This window comes from Xiphophorus maculatus, chromosome 19, assembly GCF_002775205.1.
Source record: "Xiphophorus maculatus strain JP 163 A chromosome 19, X_maculatus-5.0-male, whole genome shotgun sequence".
NCBI lineage: Eukaryota > Metazoa > Chordata > Actinopteri > Cyprinodontiformes > Poeciliidae > Xiphophorus > Xiphophorus maculatus.
The window spans coordinates 16,347,618-16,367,176 of record NC_036461.1 but is presented as its reverse complement, the minus strand read 5'-3'; the positions used below and the strand labels follow the sequence as shown (position 1 = coordinate 16,367,176).

General features: G+C 38.6%; 1 protein-coding gene across 5 annotated transcripts in view; it reads left to right on the top strand.

Moving 5' to 3' along the window:
- Positions 1-16,333, top strand: part of fermt2 (fermitin family member 2) — a 45,654-nt gene extending 29,321 nt beyond the window's left edge. The window contains exons 5-17 of one of the 5 annotated variants that reach the window (XM_023352750.1): positions 1,578-1,610; positions 3,328-3,553; positions 3,673-3,775; positions 4,048-4,155; positions 6,272-6,406; positions 7,384-7,433; positions 8,014-8,138; positions 8,284-8,390; positions 8,466-8,684; positions 11,639-11,659; positions 12,705-12,829; positions 12,939-13,080; positions 14,015-16,333. In XM_023352750.1, coding sequence (XP_023208518.1) covers positions 1,578-1,610; positions 3,328-3,553; positions 3,673-3,775; positions 4,048-4,155; positions 6,272-6,406; positions 7,384-7,433; positions 8,014-8,138; positions 8,284-8,390; positions 8,466-8,684; positions 11,639-11,659; positions 12,705-12,829; positions 12,939-13,080; positions 14,015-14,188 — 1,568 coding nt within the window. In that variant the 3' untranslated portion in view covers positions 14,189-16,333. The remainder of the gene's footprint in view (positions 1-1,577; positions 1,611-3,327; positions 3,554-3,672; positions 3,776-4,047; positions 4,156-6,271; positions 6,407-7,383; positions 7,434-8,013; positions 8,139-8,283; positions 8,391-8,465; positions 8,685-11,638; positions 11,660-12,704; positions 12,830-12,938; positions 13,081-14,014) is intronic. The other 4 variants (XM_023352749.1, XM_005798324.3, XM_023352751.1 and 1 more) reach the window with 4 other exon arrangements.
- Positions 16,334-19,559: the final 3,226 nt, after the last annotated feature.

Below are 19,559 nucleotides of genomic sequence, written 5' to 3'. Positions count from 1 at the left end.
TCAAGATGTACTTATTTCCCAGTGGATGCGTGTGGTCACACTACGAGGCAGAGCCGAGTTTCAACAAACACGTGCAAACTCTACTTGTTGTCATTCGTTTCCTTGTCTACTCAGTGTGCTTCCTGCAGGGCCTCCCTTTCAAATCACAAGCTGCAGTCTAAGGCTTTATTTCGTGGTCAGATTGTAGGATGTTCTGTCCGTTGTGGGGAGGAGGCGGCGGCCGCTTAGCCCAGATCTCCTGATCAAAATCACAAGGCTTTGCAGAGAGGCAGCGATGCAATCAGAATGCGCTCTTTTCCTCTCTCCACCCTTCTATCAGTGTGACTTGTCACATGCGGTGCTGCTGTTAATCAGTCAATAAACTGAAAAGGATTTAACAGCGATTTGAGAATGATTTATGCTTCTTCTTTTTTTAAAGCAAAAAAATATAAAAATAAGAAATTACACCATTTATTTAATTTATGTTTCTCATTCCATTTTACAACAGATTAACAAAATTAAATGTCCATAGGTATTTCAGTCATAGAAGTAAATAATGAAGACTGAGAAAATTTAAATATTATCAGAAAATAATAAAATTGAGAGACAATCTTAACATTATAAGAAAAGAAATCACTGGTTTTATAAACAGAGTTAAAAGTTTCTTGTTGATTGTGTTTTTATGACACAAATTGAGACTTTTTTCCACAGTTTTCACCACATATTGTACCCTAAGTTGGCAAAACCTCTGATAACTAGGGCTGTATACCAGACATGCACTAGAATTTGATTTCTCAAATTCAGATTTCTGGTTGAGAAATCAACCAGAATTTCAGTTTGGTCTGCAGTACAAGCACGCTCTAATACGTCTGCCGGAGGATGACAGATCGAACATTTTGATGTCTCAGCAGTTTTGTAAAGAGGAGAACTTGACCCTAAGTTGACCTCATTAGATAACATGAAGGTTCTTTCAAGTTGCAGTAGAGTAGAAGACAGCCAGGCTTGAGCATAAATTTATTAAGACTGCTAGAGTAAGAGAGAGTGAGACTTCAGCAGATAACATCAAGGCTGTGCATATTACAGCAAGGTTTCTCCTTATTTTATCTTGTGCTATTAACCTCTGTCTATAATAAATACTGCCTATATATCTAAATCTTGGATTTGGAAATTTTGGCAGATTGTGGAAAACTTTACTCAAAGCAGATATTAGAATTTTACGATGAATCAGAAAATTGTTGCTAAACTGTACACACAGGATACATGGTCATTTTGACCACGGTCTTGTCTGCATTTGAAGTCACTGTTGCTGTGTTGAATGATTACACATATATGGATGGAACCATGTTAGCTGTGCCCAACCCATCTCTTTCTAAAAATGGGACAAACTGACTCATTCGCTCTGGCACCGGAAATGCCACATAGTCTCATTTTAATATTCTTTATCTTTTGTCTTTTCTTCTGCTTTTTCTGTTTTCCTCTTTCCTTGAACAGTTTGAAGCATCCTGAATCTATCCTACTAATTTTGTTTCTTACTATTCCTCTCCTTTTTCCTTCACTTTTTCCTGTCTTTCCTTTTCCTACTTTCTTTCTCACACCAGCCTCTGAGATAATTTACATCGGACCAGTGAAAGGTAAGCGCTTCCTTCGTCTTCTGTCCTGTGTCTTCTGCACTGCTTCCTTATCCTTCCCCCCCTTCCGTTGGCGCATTAGACCTCATCCGTAGGCTGAAGGCTGGCAGTAGAGTCACCTGACTTCTCTTCAAGAGAGAGTCACCTGACATTAGTAGTCTCATGATACAAACTTATGCATCCTATTAGGTCAAAGCTCAGTTTTCTTTTTGAGTAATTTCAGGCTGCTGCTCTCTAAAGGATGTGGAGGACAGTCAGCAGTTTAAACATACATTATTATTCTGTCTTTATGGCTCAGATAACAACCCAAAAAGAAAAGTAATCCAGTTAAATTTATTGTTTTCCACTTTTGTTTTTCTTGCTTGAGGTCCTCAATCAATCATCATCAATCATCAATCACTTTATTTTGGTAAATTGTCCACATTAAACACAGAAAACAACAAAAGAAAAAAAACAACAATAAACAAACCCATAATTTCCCCCCAAAAAGGAATAGGCTGAAGCCAAACTTATTCTTGCCTACCCTATTCTTGCCTAGGTCCTAACTGCAGCATGCAACCAAGTGTGGGAAATTCAGGGAATTCCATTTTGCAAGAACTAAACAGTAAACAGGATGGATGAGGCTTATTTGTGTTTCTCAATAAACTGACAGCTTTGCCTTCTACATACTTGCACTACATGGTTGACATTCCTCCTGAGACCCTATGGGAGATGGGAGTACTCTCCCTGCCCTGGTGAACTCGGCATTAGGAGGAAGACCTTGGAGGATCCGTTGGATAACACCCTCCCCCACATAAATGGGTGGTCAAAGCCGGCACTCCTTTCTCATGACCTTAGCTCACAAACACAAACATACACTGTCACAAACTCCAACCAAACCCACTTCCTTGTTTCAGAAGAGATTTAGTGGTTTAGTCAGCTACTTCTTGACCTACGGCTGTAGGAGGAAGAGAGGGAACGAAGGGGGCGAGATCGCCAAAAATACTCTCAACAGGAAATGCAAACAGCTTTACCCTAGGGACTTGTGTGTGTGTGGTGTCGGATTCCAACTCTGAAAACCTAAAGGAAAAAATTGTACATGTAAATAAATGTTTGGAGCACTTGAATATAATATTTTGTTAAACTAATTTGTTAGTATTGTTAATTTTGCCTGTCCTTCCTTAAATCTTGCCTTGGCTGTGCACAGTTTGCTGCAGCAGTGTAATTCTGTCGGTATGTGGTTGTAATTTAGTAGGTCTGCTTACCTTATCATGATGTATTGAAAACTCTGTTGGGTGGAAGTTATATAGTGATGTTGAATGCTAACTGGGCTTACTAAGTATATCATTAGGGTTTCATGTAATTGATTCAAAGTGGGGCATAATTGTGAAGTGGGAAAAAATGCTTTCATATTCAGTCCCTTTCACTCAGATTTTGCTAAATAAATTCCAGCGCAAGTGGAGAAATGCAAGCCACACCTTTCAGATTTTCATTTGTAAAAGTTTGAAAGCCATCTTTCACTTTCACTCTGCTTTGTAATAATACACTACTTTTAGTTTACATAATTCTACTGAAATGGTTGCAATGTGGGAAAAAAAAGATCATTGTAAAAATATGAAAAGCTTTGCAAAGCACCATTTATGTAGTGAAAATGTTTTTCTTTACGCATTGTGTGCTTTTCTTTGTATGTGGATAATGGTGGATTAACTGGTGACTTTGGTTTATGTTTTTTCTATTGCAGGGAGTATCTACTCTAGTCCAGGCTTGTACAGTAAGACCATGACCCCCACCTACGATTCCAGAGATGGCAGTCCTCTGTCGCCCACCTCAGCCTGGTTTGGGGACAGCCCCCTGTCAGAGGGCAATCCCGGCATCCTTGCTGTCAGCCAGTCGATAGCCTCACCAGACATCCTGGTTAAACTCTACAAACCCCAGTCCCTGCTGGACAAAGCCAAGATCAATCAAGGGTGAGATGATGCTGACCTCGTAGTTTGGAAAAAAGCCAGATCATCTTAAATGTTAATATGTTGTTTTTACGTAGTTTTGATCTGTGTGGGTTTTTATTGTAATGTTACTGTTTGTTCAGGTGGCTGGACTCATCCAGGTCTCTCATGGAGCAGGATGTGAAGGAAAACGATGTGCTGCTGCTGAGGTTTAAATATCACAGCTTCTTTGACCTCAACCCTAAGGTATGTCCCACCATCAGGGAATCACAATTAAAGCAGTAGCTAGTTTTTTGTACTATACAGTCATGTGATATTTTAGGGAAAATATAGTAATTAAAATGTGTGCCGTCTTCATGTTTCAAGAAACATTTGTGCTGTTCTTTTGAGTTTGAATCTAATCAAATTCATTGATCTAACGCTAGTCTGGTCGTTAAGGCAGAGCATCTTGAGTTCTGGGAGTTTAACAGGTGTTGCAATGCCTTTTCCCTTCAGCATGTGTTTGTATTTATCCGCAGTATGATGCCATCAGAGTCAACCAGCTCTATGAACAGGCCAAGTGGGCCATCCTGCTGGAGGAAATTGAGTGCACAGAGGAGGAAATGATGATGTTTGCTGCCCTGCAGGTAAGAACAGTGTGTTTTTGCGAAAGCCTGGTCTTTTTTTTTCTCCCTTTCCTTGTTTGGTATATAGATCTGAAATATGAAGGGCTTTGCAGTCATTTTTATCTTTGGATGTTGTAACTCACTACCTGATGCTAATTAATTGGACTGGATCCCAGTCAAAAGCTGAGCCATATGGCTGCCAGTTGGGCAGTGCACACAGTGTCTTGGTGTTCATGCTGCTTTACAACCTGATCGCTGCTGTGCTTCTTCATGGTACTGCTTGTTTACTAATGTTCTTTAGCAAACCTCTGGGGTATTCACAGAACAGCTGGGTTTATACTGAGATTGATTTCCACACAAACACCCAGTTTACTAACTAGGTGACTTTTGAAAGCAAATGGCTTGGATTTTATAGAGGTGTGTCAGATCAAAGGGGGATGAATGCAAGTGCACACCACACTTTTTTGATTTATAAGTGTAAAAAAAATCTTAAAATCCATTTCCTTTTACTTAAAGTTCATAATTATGCACCACTTTGAATTGAAAGGTCAAATAAATAATTTCTTTATTGTTTCCATTCTGAGAATAAGCCCCATTTTCAGTATTGTTTCTATGGGACTTCTGAATATGTTTACATACCTCAATCAGTTATTTTTAGTTTTGAATTACAGTAGGCTAGAATCAAGCCTATTACCCATGCTGCTCTTCAAGTAGTGGGGTAATCCCTGGACAGGCCACTAGTGAAAGGGGAGCAGTGGAAATGATCTACAGATGTTAACCCCTTTTGCTTCCTCAAGTTGCCACATGGTGCCCTCAGCTATTTCTGACCATCATAAACTGGGTGCCAAGACTTGAGGACGCCACTCTGTCCTCACCCCGAAGGTAATTATAGTGCGTATTTGGCCGCAGGACTCCATGCATTGGCCCAGACCACCCACTCCAACAAGATACCTTCCCATAGACCTGTTAGCCATTCCTTTGAAAGCTCTTGCAGTCTGAGGTGTGACCGTGTATTTTATCAGACTGGTAATAAATCACACTTGAATGGCTTCTTGTTGCTGTGCCATTAGTGTTGCTGATGAACGTTTGGTGTTCCGACTGGTGGCGGCTCTGTCACTACCTGTCTAGTACGTAGCTCTACTGCGTTTCATCCACTTACTATGAGCATAAGATTTCACAGCTGAGGTAGACAGGCAGACATCTAAAAAAGGAGCAGTGATCATTTAGTTCCAGTCTGGTTCCGCTGGGCGTTTGCATGCCGTCATCTTGAGTTTACGCAGAAATTTGGCATCTGATGGTTAAAAACATAACCTAGACCCACAAAAATGGGGAAATAAGCTTTGTTCTTTAGCATATTTTGAAAAGAAATGTCAGTTTAGAATAAAACATATCGCATGAACTCTTTCTGCCAGTCTTACTGCTTGTATGCAGCATGTTTCTGCCAAACACAGCTCTGTGGCTTTCACTTTCTGGGCAGCTGTTCATTCATCTATCGGTGAAGGAGGCTGGTGATGAGTTGACATGGAAAAATGCCATTTGTCAACAAGCTGTTTTTAGTTTTGGTGACTCACTGGATGATTTTCTGTAATGAGGCCATCCTTCTGAACTGCTATTTCCATTGTTACTGGCACATGTTTCCTCATCTTGCACATATGTACCCCAGTGAGAAAGATTTTTATTTGCTATTAAACTTCAAAGACATGCAATGAATGTTTCCCTGACCACATCGCTTATTATGCGGTGCATTAGCATCGTCTGTCATTTTGTCCTATCCTGTTACGTTTTTTTTGAACTTCCTCATTTTCCTCTTAAACAATCATACAACTAAGTTAAATGGTACACAGTTGCAATAAGCTTTACCATACAAATATTTTATAACATTCATTGCAGCCCAGCTGTCATTTATAAAAGGGAACTTGGTGCATTTTTGCAAGAATAGCAGCAAACTTCACAGATATCAGCTAACATGACTACCGGTTCCTTCCTTGTACATCTTGTTCCATCTTTTTGTGTTCTCCACTTTAACTAATTGTCTCTCAGCTTTTCTGGTAGAGTAACACCCAATACTCATTGTTCTCTATAGAAGAAATAATGAATCATTAAAGTTATCTGAAGTGAAGCATTTTTTTATTCTCAGTACCACATCAACAAGCTGTCAGGCATGTCTTCAGACAACCACATGAATAACAGCGAGAAGGAGGTGGATGAGGTGGATGCAGCGTTATCTGACCTGGAGATTACTTTGGAGGGAGGGAAAACCTCCAGCACACTGGTATGAGAAAAACTCTACTGCATTTGTTATTGGTGTTGTGCATTTTCTGAACTTACAATGGGAAACCATTTTTTCCCCCAGTTCTGAGGTTTTGGTCCATTATTTTTGTTTCAGTTTTCGAGTTCATGAGCTTAATTTACGCTTCACATAAAGTTAACAAGGACACAAAATTGAGTGCACAGAAGAGGAGCAAGGAGAAAAATAAACAAGATACAACATGAGTGTACTATAAACTCAGAATTTCAGTAAATATATCATTTAGACTGTGTATAGTTATTTTCATTTCCTTTTCAACGTCATTTGCCAACATTTACTTTAAGTGCAATTTTAGGGCCCAACATGTAAACTGATGGACACTTTTGAGTGATGTAACAAGCTCAAAAGTGAGCTTGCTACATCACTGTATCCCTCAGCCTTGATAACCTGTAGTTAGCAAAGGTTATTTTCAGAATATCCTGCTTCAGTTCTTTTTTCTAACAGTTTTTGTCACAAGCAGCCATTCATCAGTGTAATGGATTACAAGTAAGCTGGACCTTCCACTAAGCTCTGTTAAATCCTAGGGTATGAGGGCAGTGTGTTACTCCACAGAGGAAAAATTGTCATTGGTTTCAGGAGGTGCTTTTCACCACTTTTGTCCTGAGCTGCCTTTTTTTTTGCATACATAAACTATTCACCCATTGGTTTTCCATTGACATTGTGCTCATTTTCTTTGTTTGCAGTTTGTACTTTGGTTTTCTCTTCACATATAACTTGATTTTGGGCACAGAACCAAATAATTTTTTTCATTTTGCCCTTTTATATTGGCCAGCTCTTTAAAAGTGATGCATTTAAAGTCATATAAATTATAAACCAAAGGACATGCTAAAAGTTAGATTTAGTATATTTCTAGTGTAAAATTCCCTCACTTTACAGTTGCTAATTCAACTGTTGACAAAGGAAGCATAAATGTTAATGGATTTTTTTCCATTTCCCCTCAGGGTGACATCACATCTATTCCAGAACTGGCAGACTACGTCAAAGTCTTCAAGTAAGTGTATTTTCAGAGCAACACATCCCTAAAAAAATCATTTGCTCTTTCTCTGACATACAAAATGCAAGTAACTCATCATAAATTCAAAAACATTTCTGATTAAAACATTAGGAGAATTTTTATTAACTTTTTAAAGAATTATTTTCTCTTTCCAACATTGCGCTAAACTGTAATGGTGCCAGTACCAAAGACCATTTAAATAGGAGGGAGCTTTTAGGTTCTCTTTAGGGAGATTAGTTGGTGGAAGCATATTTTGAATCCAATCCGTTTTTGGCTCAAAGACGTTGCTGACAGAATGTTGCCTCCTGGGATGCTTGTCTCATAAAATATGCAGTATAAAGTTGTTTGGAGTGGGGGCTGTGATATTGAGGAGTATTTCCTCTGTAATGGTTTTCCACAATGCTGGCTCCATTCCTTCTCACCTCGCTGACTTTACACTTCAGGAGCTCTCTCTCTTCCTCCTCTTTGTATTCTCCTATGATCTTTCCTCCCCCACTCTTCCTGTTAACCTCTGTTGAAGAGCATTGAGCTTTTTTCCACCTGAACCTTGATATGTCTTTCTACCGTGCGTTTCCAGACCCAAGAAGCTGACGCTGAAGGGCTATAAGCAGTACTGGTGCACGTTCAAGGACATCACGATTTCCTGCTACAAGAGTAAAGAGGAAGCACTCGGGACACCTGCACACCAAATGAATCTCAGAGGTGCAGAAATCCAAACATACCTAAAGTGTTACATGATTCTTATCATGAAACGTGAAGGTTTATTTATCTGCTTTAAACACGTTATGGTAGGTGGCGTGTTAAAAGAATGACGGAAACCTTTTGTCCTCATTTCCCGTCTGCTCAGGTTGTGAGGTAACGCCAGATGTGAATATTTCTGGTCAGAAATTCAACATCAAATTGCTAATCCCTGTGGCCGACGGGATGAATGAGATCTGGCTTCGGTGTGACACAGTAAGGCTGAATCGTTTCCCCAGATTTGTCCTCCCTCTGTTGCTCTCTTTAATTCCACTGTTGTTCTGTCTGCAGGAGAAACAGTACGCTCACTGGATGGCAGCATGTCGCCTGGCCTCCAAAGGGAAGACCATGGCTGACAGCTCATACAACCTGGAGGTCCAGAACATTCTCTCCTTCCTCAAGATGCAACACATGAACCCCGACCCTCAGTTCATTGAACCAATCACCACTGACATCAACCCAGAGTGTCTGGTGTCTCCACGGTATCTTAAAAAGTACAAGAACAAGCAGGTAAGCCACCCAGGTTCTGCTGGAAGATTCATTTAATATTAAAAAAAAAAATGTTTTGTTTTTTTTCAAACAATTGAATACATTAGTATTAAACTACTAATAGTTGAGCTGATTGGTGAAACATTTTCTGCCCAGATATCAGTGGCTCTTACTCCACATTTTTCTGTTTTTTACTGTTTTTTTTTTCACCTCAACTTCCTGTACATATTTTCCTCTGTCACAAAGTCAACTTTCCATCAGACTTCTAAAACACAATCTTTACAACACCCAACTGCTTTTGCTAAACTCTATTTCTATCCTCTGATGCAGCAAATCAGATTTCCTTACGGTTAAATATTAAATGCACCAAAAAAGTTGAGCTAATTTTCATCTTAACTGGTCCTGGCTAGTTGGAAACTCCAGCAAAAAATCTCTTGCTGCTAGAGCACTGTACTAAGCTCAAGCAGGTCACGCTGACAAAAATGCTCTTTTTAATGTGGGTGCTGTAACTTGAAAAAACTCAGAGGGTCATTTTTATTGTTGGTGAGTTAGCTAGAGGAATCACAAACAAAAAAGCTTTTTAAAAGGAAACCGTTTTCTGAGTATTTGTACATCAGCAGATAATAGGAAAACTTTGTAGATTACATAAAAAAGACTTTTTGAGCTTTCAGCCTTTCATACTGTATTTGGAAAAGTTTCCAGCCTTTTAGGAAACTAACAGGTAAGGTAAAGACTGGAGGCTGCCGTTTTAGTAATGTAAGACAGGCTAAGTGCGCTAATCTCTAATATAAACTAATAACAATTTAAAATGTCAAGGTTTTAAAATAAGACGCTACTTTGTTACACACTATTGAGAAGTTAGCTTGGATCCTAACAAAAAATTTGCATTCACGGCAGGATAGCAACAAAAAAGGAGTTTTAGTGCTCTTCTTGATACTTGTTATATTTTATGTCCTACAGGACAATCTAATACGGGTAAAACTGGCATCAGCAGGTGAAACCTTTACCAAAGCCTGGGGTTTGAATCAGTTACACAAGGTTTTAGCTACATCAGTTTTTTCACATAATTCCTACATTCTGTTTAGAAATCACTAAATTTAAAGCATATATAAGCTCTATTTCAATCTACACAAAAGAACTGACCTAGTGTGGAGGCAACACAAAACTGAAAACTGTTGAATTGTTTCTCTTATTTTTTGTTCAATCTCCAATTTTTGTGCATCTGAAGTTGTTCCAGCAGTAGGAGTGAAAGGGTTCAACATTTAATCCCTACCAGCCTTTTAATTCTCTTTCAAATGTTGGGAAGATTCTACACTTTGCTCAGCAGATTTGCATGCAAACAAATAGCCTGCTGTGTGTACACTGCAGCAGCTGAGTACACGGCTGCCATGGCAGTGTTAGTTAGGGATGGATGAGGCAGGATCTTACCTCTGTACTTTAGCTTAGTCACTCAATCTGGAGCTGTTTAAGTTGGAAGTAAAAATGTGGCGTTTTGCCAGAGGGAAGGATGTCAGGGGGGAGCTGATAAAATAAACGATGACTCAAGGAGTCTGGACCGCCGCTTGGAGTATCATAGATATCCAGAAAGAAATGGAGACGGAGAACAAGGATTAGACAATCACGAATTGCTATAAAAGAGGAAGCATTGAGTCATCATCAGAGTTGGTGTTGGTTCCAGGGAAATCACACTTGTGGTTAGAAATACAGAAAACTAAACTTTGTTTTAAAAGCCTTTGTTCAAAACTGACTGTAGTTGAGATTTAGTTAGGAATCGTAAAAGAATAAGTTACTATAGTCTACTGTGGATAAATGTAATGTATTTTATGTTGCTGTTTTGCTACTTTGGTATGCAGTTTAGTTTCTGTCTTGACTGAAAAATGGCAAATCACTGCATAATGATCCAAATCAATCAAAGAAATGGTGCACCAGACACTAAATCAATTTTCTGGCATAGTCATCCAAGTCCTGCCATCTATGTGCTACTGAAAACATGTTGAATTTTCCATATGAATCTATGCTACTTCATTAAAATATAAATTGTTTTTAAGGATTTTAAAAATCCTTAAAAACTCTTTACCAGGAGTTCAAACAAGTGTGTCCTTAACTGTAATAGCTGTATTTCAAATCCATCACCAAACTCACACCAGCCCAGTGTGATGAATGCTTTCCACGGGATCAACGTGAAAGGGTAATGCAGTACAGTATGTACAGTGAGTGCCTTATGCTCACACACACATGCACACGTGAACTTGTGTAGTGGGCGTTGGGGCATCAGGAAATGAGCCTTGCTTGGGAATGCTGCGCGGGAAAACTGTCTGGGAAAAACCTGTAAACACTCTAGCCGGCTGCGGCCCCTCCCCATCTTCCTTCAAATCAGGCTTCCTGTTGCAAGATTCGTCCAGGGAGACTTCCGTGCTTTTGCTCCAAGCGGATGTACACACAGGAATGTCTGCATTACGTGGGTTAGAGCACTGTCTGGTCTGCTTGTACAAGTTTAGCCATAAAGCAAACACTGAAAGAGTTGAAAAGCAGCTCCTAAAGCTTCAAGAAGTTAATCACCAGCTCCACTGAAGGTAGTACACACCGCCATCTTGTGGTACAATATATGAGGAACTCTGATATTTTATTGTCTCTGTGGAAGTTATGACACAGTAAACAGACAGTCAAAGCTTAAATATACAATTCCAGTTTCTATTTGACTGATGTTTTCCTTGACAACAGTGTTGCCGTCCTTCTTTTCTTTTTTGAGCTCTACTCTCTATTGTGGCTCAATACTGCATGACATCTCATCCCCACAGTCCTGCTCTTTCATTACAGTTATGCTGCAGTTTCCAGCATTATTTTTTTATTATTATTATCTTTCCTCCCCTGACTCTAATCTTTTTTGCCTGTTTGTTGTCCAAACTCCTCTTTCTGTTTTTTTCTGCATCTCTGTCAAACTCCTGCATCTTTCCATACCCACCTCCTCTCTTCAGCCAGGCTATGTCAGGGATTTGGTAAGTGATGTGTCCACTGGGTGCCTTTAAGCCGTTCTGCATGTTTGTGTATATTCTTTTTTTGTCTGGGTGCTCCTCTAACTATAGAAAGTAGATGGCATAATTAATAATGTGTGTTGTTTGTCTTCAGCTATAACGAGTTTCCAAGAGTTAATAAGGAAAAGAAAATCACATGTGAAAGTATTGCTATGACTTCTACTTCATGTTGAAACGACAATCTTAACAAATATGTCAAAGACTAAAACATGGAGTTCTGCTGCATGCTTTAGTCCATTTAACACTCATAATAGATTAATAAGCGCTTAAATGACTTTAGTATTAGCTTTATAACACTGCTTTAGTTTCTGTGTCTCCAATATATAACTCAACTGGAGGTAAGTGACTGGCCACAGTAAACGTGTTTTGACAACAGTTACTTTACAAATACACACAATTGTGACTGAAACAATTTTAGGGTAGTTTTGATCCTGTGTGGACTTGTATGGCATTGATGTCGAAGAATAAGAGGTGTTCAGGTTCACTGCAGTTGTTATGCATCAACATCAAGCCAGTGTCTTGTCAAAAATAAAATTAAAATGCACAGGAAAAATAATGACCACCACATTAAAACAAAATTAAAGAGTGTCATTAGAAAAACCATTGGATTATAATGTATGACGCCCCCTAGGTGACAGGACTTTTTGTTTTACAAAAGTATTGCATTCACACAGTAAGTTTTGCATTCCCTCGCAGTAATGCATTTACTAGTCACTTCATGCGCCATCTTGAATACGGTAAGGTTTTATCTATATTTGATATATTGTTTGTGAAATACCTGAGGTTTTATATCTTTCTTGCACCACAAACATATGTGAAAACTCACCTTGATTCATTCTTTGCCTTGGCAACAGTTTATATTCAGCTGTCGATTTGTATTTGATGGGGTAGCTGTTGTGTTATGTGGTGACGGGATGACTTTGTTGGGCTGGGCTTAATTTGTGTTTTAGTTTAGTAGAGCACCATGCCAAAAATCTGTTTTTTTATGTGTGATTTTTGTCTTTGGCAGATTTCCGCCCGAATTCTTGAAGCCCATCAGAATGTGGCCCAGATGAGTCTCATCGAGGCTAAGATGCGCTTCATTCAGGCATGGCAGTCTTTGCCAGAGTTTGGAATCACTCACTTCCTTGCAAAGTACATAGTTCAATCACCATGATCTATCTTTTTATCTGTATTTTTTGTGACATATCATGCAGTCTGTTGAGCTAAACCGTCACTCTTTGTTCCCCTTTTTGATCCTCAGATTCCAAGGAGGAAAAAAAGAAGAGCTGATCGGAATCACCTATAATCGCCTGATCCGGATGGACGCCCACACTGGAGACGCAATCAAGACCTGGCGCTTCAGCAACATGAAACAGTGGAATGTCAACTGGGAGATCAAGATGGTAGGGAGACCAACGAAAGTCACTAAAATTGTTTTTTCATACGGTACCGTATAAAAAATGTCCTCACCCTTTGAGGTTTTTCACATTTATCCCTAGTTCTGTGCATTTTATTGATGTTTCATCGGATATACCAACACAGTGCATCGCATAATTGTGAAGTAGAGGTTTCCAAAAGCCAAAGGTTTTACAAATAAAAATCTTTGACGTTTATTGCTATGAATCCTTGAATAGTCAATACTTTGTAGAAACACAATTTACAGAAGTTCTATCTGATTGTCTTTCGAGATAAGACAAGCCTAACATTTTTTCCCCACTAGCTTTCTTGTTTCTGCTAAACAAAGTATCCCCACAGCATGATTCTTCCTCCACCATGTCATATAACATGGGACTGGTGGGTTTGGCGTTAGGTTTTCATCTGTCCAGAACATGTTCTTCTCCATTTTCAACCATGTCTCTGACAAGGATTGTGGCAAACAAAACTTTTTCCTTAACCCTCTATGGCATGACTTTTTATTTTTGTGGGGAAGAAATATTTTCCTGCATTCTTTGGGAGCTTGGTGGTCCCTAATTACATGTCAATCATAAAATCGGACTCTGACACCTCCTGGAACCAGATTTGGGTTTGTTGCCTCAGGGTAACATTGGTCTAGAACACCAAGATTGTCTACACTGATTATGAGAAATGAAATACAAATCAAACAAAAACTATATTCATAAAAGAACTATTTTTTGGACAAAAATATGTCAAAAATCATGCCCCCCAAAAAATAAAATAAAGGAGCAATGTGAGGTACAGCTATGTGGTTTGTTGCCTGAGGGCAACGCCATGCCATAGAGGGTTAAAGGGGGGTGCATCTCATGACAACAATGCAAAATAAATTTCATATATTGTTTGTTGGTAGTCTGATTGATGCGTCATGTCCTATGCATTCAGGTGACTGTTGAGTTTGCGGACGAGCCCAGTCTGTCCTTCATCTGCGCCGAAGTGGACTGCAAGGTGGTCCACGAGTTCATCGGCGGCTACATCTTCCTGTCGACACGCGCCAAGGACCAGAATGAGTCGCTAGATGAGGAAATGTTCTATAAGCTGACCAGCGGCTGGGTCTGAGCAATTCCAGGCCAGCAGGGGTCGATGATTTTTAGGTCAGGGGTCGGGAAGAAGAGCAGGCTTGTATGGGTTTATTTTATTGTATTTTGTTGTCTTTTTAAGTGTTTGAAACTGTGCTGAAGAAGTCAAAGTTTAGCACAGGTATTGCCAAGACTGACACAGTTATTGTTCTAGTTTTTTATATATATATATACCTATATATATATATATATACATATATATATATATATATATTGCATTAATGCTCACAGTCATTTGTTACGTCACTAATGTTTTGGTTGGTACAATCCAGATGAAGCCTTTTGTTTGAGTAGGAATCTTAGAATAACACCTTGTACCACCACCTTCTTATTCTCCTCTTTTCTTTCTTGTCTTTTCTTCTCTTAGAGTTATGGCCACAAATTTGAATCCATGATGACCGTTTGATCAACCTTTAGATTTAATCCCAAAGAATATATTTCAGACTTGTCTTTTTTTCCTCTCTTAATCATATTCTGTATTTTTCCTTAGTCTGGAAAAATATGGAGTTGATTTTATCATTTGCCAAGTCTGGAGAAATATAGAGGAAATGTTCTTTTTTAATTATACAAAACATTTAAAAAATCCAAATCTCATAACATGTGGAGTTACATCTATAATGATACTTATCTAAGATTAGTCTTTGTAACTAATCTTTGTCAAATTTAAATGAGCTTTTTTAATTTTGCCTTATGATGTCATAACTAGTGTAAGTATTATGGATTAAATTATACTTTGCCAAATGCTCAAGATGACTGAAGTATCTTGAGCATTTAGCAAGATACCAAATGCTTTTGTGATCAAAAGTCAAACGTCCTTTCTATTACTCTCCTTTACGTCTCATGGAAACGCTTTTGATTTATAGATTCCTCTCTATAAAATTTTTCATTTGCTTTCTTATTGCACACCTTTCGTCTTGTTTGGTTGAGCCACCCTGTTGGCCGTGTATTAGCCTTACGCAGACACCCTTGTAAGCCTTCATTTGTATTCAGCAGACTGAATAGGAAACATTTCTGAAAACGCTACACTTTAGTGCGCTATAATGAGCGTCCTGTGGGTTTTACCACCTGGGTGTACCGAATAAGGTCAAAATGTCTCATTCAGTTTGAGCAAGGGCACCAATTCTTTTTTCTGACTTTTCCTCATTTTTTTCAACTGTAACAGCAAGAGATGTGGCCGTCTGTAGCTGCTTTTAGGGGTTTTAAGCAACCGGAGACTTGAAATTACAGCTGTGACGTTAAAGTGCATGTACACTACACAACAGGAGGAACACTATCACAGTCCCTCGACGCATGTCCTACGTTAATGAAGTCCTGTGTCTCACCGTATAGTATTATATTGTTATCAATACACACCAGCAAAAGGTCACCGAATTTAAAGAATGAATATGCAATTTTTTTTTGTTCTCTTCTCAGTATGAAGGATTGATAAATGAAGTATTGTTATTTTTTGTAACTAATGTAAAAAACTCAAACATTTTATAAAATTGTACAGTGATTGTTTTTCTGCTTTGGGGATTTGGAGGTTTTTTTTTTTTCTTTCAGAAGCCATCAGTCGACGTGTGTAGCTTTCAGAACTGTGTCTGTACATTGTGGTCTTACTGAGGTCCCACATGACGATGCATATGAATTTAAATGAAGATAACACTAGTCTCAAACTCCTGACTTGGTTGAGATGCTTTTCCTAGTTTATTTTGTTCATTTATTTTTGTGTCTTCTCTTGTCCCATTTTCAAAAAAGGAAAAAAAAAGTCAATTAATGGCCAAGAGAACCATATTTATTATTTGTTTGAACTGACAACAATTATTTACAAACATTTCTGCCTTATATTCAGCTTGTTCACATTTTTTCTAACTTTTTTTTGTCACAACTGAAGAGTACCATATAATGTGGTGAAGAAGATGACCCTGGAGTTTGAGACAGTTCAACAAAAATTAATATTAATAAAAAATAAGAGAGAAGAAAAAACCAAGCATATATAAATATTTTTTTTTTCTTGTTGATGTTTTGTTTGCCTCCAGTGTCCAGAGCAGCTGTGCATGTCCTGCTGTTCTGTTTTCTGACTGTAAAAAAATGCATTTATTTTAAAAAAAAATAATAAAGTAATTTTTATTTAAATTATTTGGCTCCAGTTTTTGCAGACTCATCTCTGCAAAAACATCTACACTCTTTTTGGTACATTTCATACCAGGTGTTAGAGGCATTTGTGTTTTAAGATATGGACTCTAATAATGCATACATTGTAGTTCTTGAGTTGCTGACGGCAGCCGAGTGCAGAGAGAATGACAAGTCATCATGGTGTACTTGTTCACTTGTGAACAAGAGATATATGGACTGATGGATTAAACTGCGTCCCAGCAGTCTAATCCATCAGTTCTGAATAAAATATTGCCTACACCTTAACTTTTTTGTCACTTCATATAAAATGCTGTCTTACGAAGTTTTCTAAGCAGTTTATTGCAATGAGTTTCACTAAATCTGCATGACATTTGCACTTTGTGAAGCCTTCTTTAAAGCTTTGTATGCACTGGCTTTGTCTTTCCACTAGATGACAGAGTTCAACCAGAAGTACGCCTCCATGTGACAGTCTCAGGCTGGTGCAATCCAAACATGACGCAAACAGACTGACCAGCAGAAACCAGGTGGTGCCAAATGGAGGTAGAGATCGAATCTGAGGACGCCCCCTGACAATCTGTTTATTTCCAGGCTTTTGCTTGTTCCCCTTCAGTGGAAACGTGTGGGTGTGAACGTGAAACAGCTGAACTCTGGAGAATGATGACGGATCAGGACCCCCTAAAACCACCTGATGATGACTTCATCATCTTATGAAATGGTAGCAAAAATCAACATGGTTTCATCAGGGAAGACAGGAAATCTATTAAAGAGGATGATAATTAGAAAATTATGCAGTAGTGATGGATTTGCTTTGCCAATGCGTGTTATAGGATTCACCTAATTACAGATGTCATGTTATAGAGCCATAACATCTATTGAAGAATTTAAACCATATTGGATCCTGAATGTCTGATGCTGTTGTTATATATAGGATACTGACTACTTTTTTATGTATATAAAAAAAGTTTGTGAACAGAAATATGTTGAATGAATGAGATTCTGCTGTTTGCCGACACAGAAAAAAAAAAAGACTAAGTCAACACTTTTGATGCAGGAAGTGACCTCTGTGGAATTAAATGGGTGAGAAAATGTGTTTCTCCTCATCCACCAAAAAGAGTTTATCAGAACAAAACTTCCTTTGCCCAAGGATTATGAAAGACTTTTAAGGGAAGGAGCAACCTAAACTTGAGGAATGAGCATACAAAAAAATGTTTATGCTTCAGTCAGGACAGATAGTTCTAGCAGGAAGTAAACAAGCGGACCACAACGCAACTTTTTGGGGATTGTTTGTAAAGTTGATCAGTTTTTATGTTTTACTAGAGTTTTTTATATGTGAAATAGGCAGAAGTCACCCTGGCAACAATGCAAGCACTAAACAGATGGAGAAAGTGGATGGATGTCTCTTCTCTAAGAAAGAAGAAACATCTGCTAATGTCTACAGATTGTGTTAAATCAACAACTATTCTTTCTGTGTTGTTCTTCTGTATATTTAGCCACACCAAATAACTCCAGTTCTGGCTCTTTGTTTCAGTGTGTGAGCCAAATGAATGAGAATGTTTATCTGCAGGTGTACATCAGTATTTAAACTTTAAGCAGATGTGAGGGATGTTGTTTTTACAATAACGTTTTCATATCTAAATATCAGGTTGTAGTTGGACTCTTAGAAATGAAACATATGCTGATTAAGTTGCAAAAGGTTGGATCACACAAACACTGCGTAGCTTGTGAAAATTAGGTAGTCTGCTCTAGCGACAAAAATGTTGAAATTAGCATGTTGATGCATGCCTTTGCACAACGAAGTAACAATGTAAGAATTGGAGCAGAAATCATCCATCTGTGGTAAATTATAGCCAGACTAGCCTAGCTGAGTAGTTTGTGAAGTGTCAAACATACAACTTTAAGACAATTCTCCTAAATTTCTCCTCCTTTGGATAATTTACCACATAACTCACTTAACTCAGATTCAAGACTTTACAAATTTTCTCTTGGGTGGACATTGTGCTGTGCATTCCTGCCAGAGTTTGGTGGTTCAATTGAAATACTATCAATAACCTTTCAACTTTGCTCGTTTCTCTTGAAAATAAATTTACCTAAGACAGCTGAAAAGAAAAGGCAATGAAAACTTTCAGTTTTATTAATACGATTTCTTAAATCATATGGATAACTGGGAACCTGGGTATATCTATCTTCTCCAGCATCAAGTCTAAAATCCTCCTCCTAAATATGAAGATGTACATTTTAAAATCTATCCACTCAGTTGAGTGAAGTGGCATCATTCATCTAGAGAAGGACATGTTCTGTAAGAACATCCTATACTTGTGGAAAGCTGTGTTCATTCTGACACCTACATAGGATTTTATGACCTTCAAAAAAAAATAGACACTCAAAGTCATCAAAACTGTAGATTTGGAAGTATGTCTTGATGGAGCTACTTTGCTTTTCTGAATCCTTAACTCTCCTTGCGTAAAGTCCAGGTCTCACCGGGGTTTGGCCTATTGTATTCCTAAATTTAATGAGAGCTAAAGACGTTTCGCTAATGACTTCACCCATTGTCATAAATTCCTGCTAACCCTGGGGAGGATGTTGGGTGGGTTTGGGCTTTGATGTGGGAGAAAAAAAACGAGGGGAAAGCCTTGAGGGGTGGACAGTTCCTGCATATTTCAGGAAGTGAAAACGCAAAACTAGTTGCACAAGCCATGGAGCACATAAGTTGCACCTGTCGCCATTCAGACGCTGCAGCTTCCTAAATGGGTTGAGCTACAAGAAAGAGCAGCTCTGCTGTCTTGTAGTTCACAGCAGGTTAACGTCACTCCTAATGTCACAGAGTGTCCTGTCTAAGAAACTGATTGTGACATTCGCCCCTGCAGTGAAGAGAGCACTGTGGATAATGTCAACCAGCGGAATATGTGCTGATGAGCTGACTTGAAAAGTCAATGCTGAAATCTTCCTGATGAAAATCCAACTTTCTCTGCAGACAAATCTTTTTGACCTTCTCCAGGTGAATTAGTTTTCTCTTTCCCACACCTTTGTCAAGTTGGTGATGGCATTCTTTGACATGTTGTTCTCGGGATCAAAAAGACACATTCTTAAACATCTCACTGACTATTTTCTCCTTTGTTTTTTTTTTCCCCCTTTTCCTTATGTTCTCTTTTGCCACTGATGTTGGCGTCACCAAGTCTCTACACGTCTTTGCCAGGAAGCCTGTAACACTGAAAGATGCTGTATTTTTGGGGGGGAAA